Below are 7,136 nucleotides of genomic sequence, written 5' to 3' on the forward strand. Positions count from 1 at the left end.
CTTGTAAGGTAGTATTAGCTGAACAAAATCGAAACCCGTGTTCTACATAACCATGAAATGCCAACGTAGTGGATGGCCAGAACGACAATAGCTGTGATTGGGATTCTCTTTGGGTTGGCGCATTATAAGGATGGTTACTTTTATGGAGTTGCAGTGAGAGTATATGTTTCGCAGATTTTGGATAATTTAGATTGTGTATAGTTTACGGATTAAATTTGTGATTCTAACCATTTTTATCATATTCGAGATAAATTTAGCTGAGTATATCCCTGTTAAATTCAAAAATATAAAATAATTACATTACCACTTTTGTAAATGTGATTACCATGACAAAAATAATCATTTGAATTTACTCATACCTATAAAATTTCCAAATATCTCAAAATGTGTAATCAAGTTAACCTCAGATGATTGGCGATTGGCATAAATGTAACCTTGTGATTTACAGTGCAGGTGGAATGTTTCTTTTTTCATCCAGTATATTACGACCATCTGTACACTATACATATAATTTTTTGTTTTACTTATTTGTTTTATTCAAAATTATCGGAGATTAGGAACAATTCCAACGACTTTATTGTTTTTTACTTCAGCACGCTTCTAACAGTTGTTGAGCAGTCCTTGTCAAAACCTCTCTTGGACCATAATTCATTCATACATTATCTCTGAGCCTTGCCATAAGCCAGTTATACTAAGTTTCTTCGTCTGCTTGAAGCTGCATATACTTTAGTGAAAAAATGGTTGAAGCTGCTTATTCTGTCTACAGAATATTTGCTCTGCCTCTGAATTGCTCCAAGGATTTTATTTGATAGGAATTAAAGAAGGAGATGTTGTTGTCCTCTCTGATAATGAATACTGGATTGCTATCCTGAGAATGTTTAGATCTTTGGTCGAATTAATAAAAATAAAAGAAAGTTGCAGTTATTGATATTATGGCTCCTGCTAATAGACCATCTACGCTGGCAAAAGTAAAGACGAGGGATTCTGTCATTCCAGAGGTAGATTCATTTCTTGTAACAGGAAGCACGGCTGCTTTGGCACGAGTGGCAGCTGTTGAAGGTGATTTGAAGTTGACCACTAGTGTTGGGTATTCCAAAAAATGCCTGGATTCGTTAGTGGATAATGGAGAAGGGGAGGTAGAATGCCAGACTCCTAAGTCAGAGGAGCACAAGATACCTCCGGTGCTCTGCTGTCCTCCTGCACCAATCAAACCCAGATCGAAGCTGAGAAAGAGAAAGTTACCTGCAAGTCCTCCACAAGGATTTTACGTTCTTTCTGATTCTGATCTACATTCGTTGTTTGGTTCAGATCATGCTCAGATCGGTGACCAGCATATGAAAAGAAACGTCCTCCAAAAATCTATTAACATAGAAGGTAGGGTTTGATCTTATGAAGAAAACAATATTGAGGCCACTTTGTATAGTATGCTACCTTAACAATTGAGTGTTATTCTTCATACTGTTGTTATAATCTGTTGTATAATAAGAAAATATGTAATATTTGGATTAAGCTTTAGTAATTGTGGAATCAAATGTTTTTTATTGAATTTCGAATAAGTATATGATTGCAATGATTTGGAGTTTGGCTATTAATTTTTGAAGATTTATCCTAAATGCATTCTTTAAGGGAAATGCAGAAATTTTTAAAGGGCTTTGTAACTTGTAAAATTTTAGTTGTTAAACATATTTGATTTCTTATAAGAATAGATTTTTATTTTCCTCCAAGTTTATGATTGTGGAAAACAGTATGGGATGCAGCCCATTTGCATTTGAAAATTTATAGTCTTGATTGCAATTGAAAGATCGTTTCCTCTGACAGGAAGATTCTGTATCTTAGGGAACTTGTCAGTTCGCACTTTCCGTGATTTAATTTCTTATTATTATGGTACGTTTGTTTCTCCTTAGGACTTAGGGTTCCCTCCGATCCGGAATTTGCAGACCTATGTGAAGAAAAGCATAAGTGTATTGCATTTTTTTTTAATTTTGGGTTAATTTTGTTTAAAATGTATAGATATTTTAGAATTATAAGTGTGAGTGGTGTAATTTGCAAAATTTTAGTGAACAAAGATTTTTGGGGAATTTTTTTAATAAATATTTTTAAATTATAAATTTGAATTATGTAATCTGCAGAATTCTAAGACCAAACTAAGTTTAAGTTATATAATCTGCAAAATTCTAAAACCAAATTTTTTCACCAAATAAATCAATTTATGCTTTCAAAAACATAAAATAGTAATAAGTATATTAAGCTATTTGGAAAAGAAATTCCAAAACCTTTACAATAATAAGCCAATCAGTCAAGCCAATATAAATATGCGAAAATTTTTAAAAGTGTCCAGGTCCATGGTAACCGTCTGGCTACAGGTCGTTTGATTCGGTGGAGTTGGGATGTAGCCTCAGTTCTACTAAATATATCACCAATGGATTTTTAAAAGTGTCCAGGTCCATGGTAACCGTCTGGCTACAGGTCGTTTGATTCGGTGGAGTTGGGGTGCAGCCTCAGGTCTACTAAATATATCACCAATGGATATTTAAAGAAAGGTAAGTATGACCGGAACTATAATTGAGAAAAAAAAATCCGCATATTTAAATTAGCGTTTAAACCCACTACTTTCCATCTTAAAACTCCTGAAACGAAGTATTACGAGTGGCAAATTTGCTCCAATGTTACATTCCTCTATCTTTTGAGTAATAGGAAATATGTTAAGATCCACACCTAATTTGGTCATTGCAGAACGACAGCGTGGTTATCCTGGTGCCTAGTAATCATTCTGTACTAGTTTGTCTTTCTGGTTTTGAAAAGGAAGGTGTTAGCCCCTGGTTTTTCAATATGCCAATTTTGAAATGTTTCGCGGCAATAAGAAACAAGAAATGCATACGTTAATTGGGAGGCCAGTAAGCCGAAACATAAAATAGTCACTACGTTATTGAGGGTAAATCTGTTTGATATATTCAAACCAATAATGTCAGAGGATTGATTGCAATGTCATCTAAACTTAAAATAATCACCACGTTATTCAAATGAGATCTCATCGATATTCAGGCTCATTAATTGCTACGGTATTTGAAGCAGATCTGATCGATGTTCAAACCGTTTATTTGAAAATGTGATTTCGCGTTAGTGACATATATTTAAATTTAATAATTAATTAACACGAGCAATGGCATTAGATGTTGTAAAGAAAAAGTGACATATAAAAATCACCGAGGAGAAGGATTGATGTAACATGATGGAAAGAATAGTGAGATATAAAATCATGGAGGAGAAGGATTGGTGTTATATGAACTTTGGAAATGTCCAGGGTCTTACTTTAAACTTTTTTGCAAGTGAATATTTCGATTCACTATTTATACAATCAATGTATAAATTGAAGGTTCTGATAATTTTCAATCACAATTTTAAGCTTTCTACACTCCAAGACACATCAGGCTTGTCTTAGTTAACTCAGCTAAAAGTTGTTCAGTTAGAAAGAGTAATTCAGTTTAGGTCATGTTTTCATTTATCAGATCCATCACTTTCGTCTTCGTTTTCATTCTGGTGTTCCTTTTAAACAGTGAAATTGACTTCCATGGAAAGTTGTGAAATTGATTTCCATGGAAGGTTGTGCTACTTGTGATAAAGATTGGAATTTAGAAAATATCATCTAAACTTGGTTATAAAATATAAAGTATAAAAATTAAGACCATAGAAATTATAGACTCTACCCAGCTGAAAAGACCATAAAAATACAAATATATGTATTTTGCAGATCTACTGTAAAGAGAAACTATAACAGGGGCTGCATAAATCTATTGCAATTAATCTTGGCTAAAAACATGAGAATAGCTGAGTGGGAATAAAAAATTTCATCATATATTGTGGTTTTACTCCAATGCCTAATTCTTGATAACATCTTTTAATTTTAAGAAGCTTATCGGAAGATAAGCTAGTTCAATTTAAGCTACCTTTTCAACAGTTAAGTTTGAAAGTCTGAGAAGTGGCTCTGAGAGGAATGGTATTCAATGGTGTTGAGTTCTGATATCACTTTCTTCATTTAAGGACTTTTGGATATGAGTTTTCAAAACTGATATGACTTGGGATTCTAAGTCTTCCCTTTGGATTCTAAATCTTCCACCAAAAAGCTGAGTGGGAATAACAAATTTCATCATCTTCATATATTGTGGTTTTACTCCAATGCCTAAGAATCATAATTCTTGATAACATCTTTGATAACAGATTTTAATTTGAAGAAGCTTATCGGAAGATAAGCTAGTTCAATTTAAGCTACCTTTTCAACAGTTAAGTTTGAAAGTCTGAGCAGTGGCTGTGAGAGGAATGGTATCCAATGGTGTTGAGTTCTGATATCACTTTCTTCATTTAAGGACTTTTGGATATGAGTTTTCAAAACAGATATGACTTGGGATTCTAAATCTTCCCTTGTGATTCTAAATCCCAAATCTTCCACCAAAAGGGAAGGATATTTCTGGTCATTCCTAGTAACTGGTGGAGGATTTTTATCTGTATCTTTTAGGTTTCTATAATTCATAATCCAATCAATAGACAAAAGGTCCCGTGCCTCTTTTATTTTATTTTATTTATTTTATTAATTACATTTTCTTTTAATTTGCTAACGATCTACAGTTTCTCTTCACACGAGCATAATAGTTTCTGACTTAACTATCTGGGTTTATTTAGAGATTGAAATTGAATCACTTGAAGAATATATCATCTTTTAAAGGGTTTTCAAAGTACAGGTAGAAAGAGTTGAATTATTTAATGTCATGGAGGATTACCTTCATGTACATCAAAATATTTCCACATTTCAAAATTATGTCAGCATTTAAGAAGAGACAGTTCAATAAATAAAATGTATCCACATAATGTACTTCTTGTGTATGCATCCTAAAAATGGTCAAATGTCCACTATCATTTCGATATGCTTCTGACAACCTAGTACTTCTTTCTTCCCAGCACAGAACTATGACAGTTTTCAATTATATGTTACAGATTGAGATGCTGAAACTCAATCCTTGCCGATTTATCTTCACCAATTTAATGTTGTAGTCTTTGTGTTTAGTAAGAGCTACTAGCATTGGCTTCCATGTTCCTGTAATTCCTACTTCTAAATGTTTCCCACAATATGTTTCCCACAGTAGGATTTTTTAAATTCCCTCACATTAAAATCAAGTGTTTGTAGATTCCAATACAGTGGAACCAGAATACTAACTTGGTGGACAATTATAACTGCTGCCTTATTCTTAACATTGAAGTCTAATGCTTCCAACTGTAACTCCTAGTTACTCAAAATGAAATCCTTGGATTCAGCTTTTCCTAAAGGGTGTTTTCTTGAATGCTCTTCAACATCAATTCAGTGATCCCACAATTGAATGTATATTAAATTCCATACCTTCATTGGCTTTCCCCTTAATGTCACTGCCTTGCCCTAAATCTGCTCTCTCCATGCTATCTGTTCTCTCCGTGTTATCTTTTGTTGGACCATGATTGATCATCAAATTCATCACTGGAATTGGTTTTCCTAACTTTTTTCCAGCTCCAACATCTCCAATACGGGGTCCATTGGAGGTTGGACAATCTACCTAAACTGCTTTTCTCCAATAGGCTGTTCTGTTTGACATATTACATTCTATCTTCTACCAATTTCTTCAAGAGAATATTGTAGTCGTTGAAGGTCTGATAATTCTTTCCCAAATGACCCGTAATGTAACAAATTGTACATAACAGCCTTATGCATTTATAGTTTTCTTTGTTTTCTCATTACATTGATTAACTTTCAGAATGTGAATAATAATTTTTTCTCATTACGTTGATTAACTTTAAGAATGTGAATAATTATTTTAGATTATCTTTTATATATTTGAACATATTTTCTTATCCATCTATGTTTTCTTTAGAGATCTGTCTTTAAAATCATACAAAAGACTAACACAATATTGTTAAGGAACTCCCAGACTCTGAATTCATCAAGAAAGTAAGGAAATATAACCAAAGAAGAATATGTAAGGAAATATAATAAGAACATGAGAGTCTACTAATCTGAAAAACCCAAGAATTTTTTGTTAAGGGATTTCATATCATTCGTCTTTCACTAAATGTTACAGAACCCCTTGAGCTCGAAATAAACCCCATTTTGAATTACATCTTACTAGTTTACAAACTCATTTTCCGAAACCCAGGTTGGCAATTTGTTGAACTTCCTTTCTCAAACTTATTGCCAGTAAATGCACAAACAAATCTTGTATTTCCTCAATAAAAATTCTAGACTTTGAATTCATCAAAGAAGAACATGGGAATCCCTTATTCTAGAAAAACCAAGAGCCTCTCGTTAGGGGATTTTAAATCATTTATACTTAAATGCACAGGACACTTTTACTTCCAACTCAAAATGAACCCCATTTTAAACCACATCTTTCTACACTACAAACCATTTTTCGAAAACACAGATCGGCATCTGCTTAATTTTATTTTGTCGAACTCCTTTCCCATAAATGCACAAAGATATCCTTATTTCCTCAATACGAAATTATACGACAGTAGACCTATTGTTCATCAATACTTGCGCTGGTAGCCATCTCAGTTCCTTTGAGAGACTAGAACTTTAGTATGTTAAGCGATTTGATGTCACTTATTGATGTATTCAAACAGGTGAAAAAATTCCTGCACAATTTGTTCAATGGTCACTTCTTTAACAACCCGAACTTTTATGTAGTTTTTAGTAACTTTCACTTGGTTTTTGTAAATTTCTCCCGCATTGGTTGCTTAATCTTTCTTTAGCCTTGGCATAATTTAATCGAAATTAAAAGATTCATAATTTAATAATATTTTTAAAATTAATAAAGGTTAATAAAAAATAAATGTATAGTAGTCAAATTTGATCAACAAAATTTAACATAATAATAAAGTTATTATATAAATTATACCAATTCTCCATTAAAATAATTAATATAAAATATAATTATATATTAATGATTTAGTAAATAAAAATATTTGTAAATGCTAGAATTTAATGAGAATGTTTATCTCAATTTATAAGTCAAAATCAATAATTATGAATAAATAAATCAAGAATTAAACACTCTCTTTTATAAATAAATTAATATTTAAATATTATGACATTTAATGATTTAATAAACGCAAAT

General features: G+C 32.2%; 1 protein-coding gene across 1 annotated transcript; it reads left to right on the plus strand.

The window, feature by feature from the left end:
- Positions 1-677: 677 nt before the first annotated feature.
- Positions 678-1,454, plus strand: LOC149186677 (uncharacterized). The gene has a single exon (XM_089412659.1). It carries the CDS (start codon positions 933-935, stop codon positions 1,383-1,385), a length of 453 nt encoding a protein of 150 aa, XP_089268785.1. The 5' UTR covers positions 678-932; the 3' UTR covers positions 1,386-1,454.
- The last annotated feature ends 5,682 nt before the right edge of the window (positions 1,455-7,136 follow it).

Source organism: Pinus tabuliformis, chromosome 3_1 (assembly GCF_031772625.1).
Source record: "Pinus tabuliformis cultivar Carrire ecotype Pingquan chromosome 3_1, CPIR1, whole genome shotgun sequence".
NCBI classification, from domain to species: Eukaryota; Viridiplantae; Streptophyta; class Pinopsida; order Pinales; family Pinaceae; genus Pinus; species Pinus tabuliformis.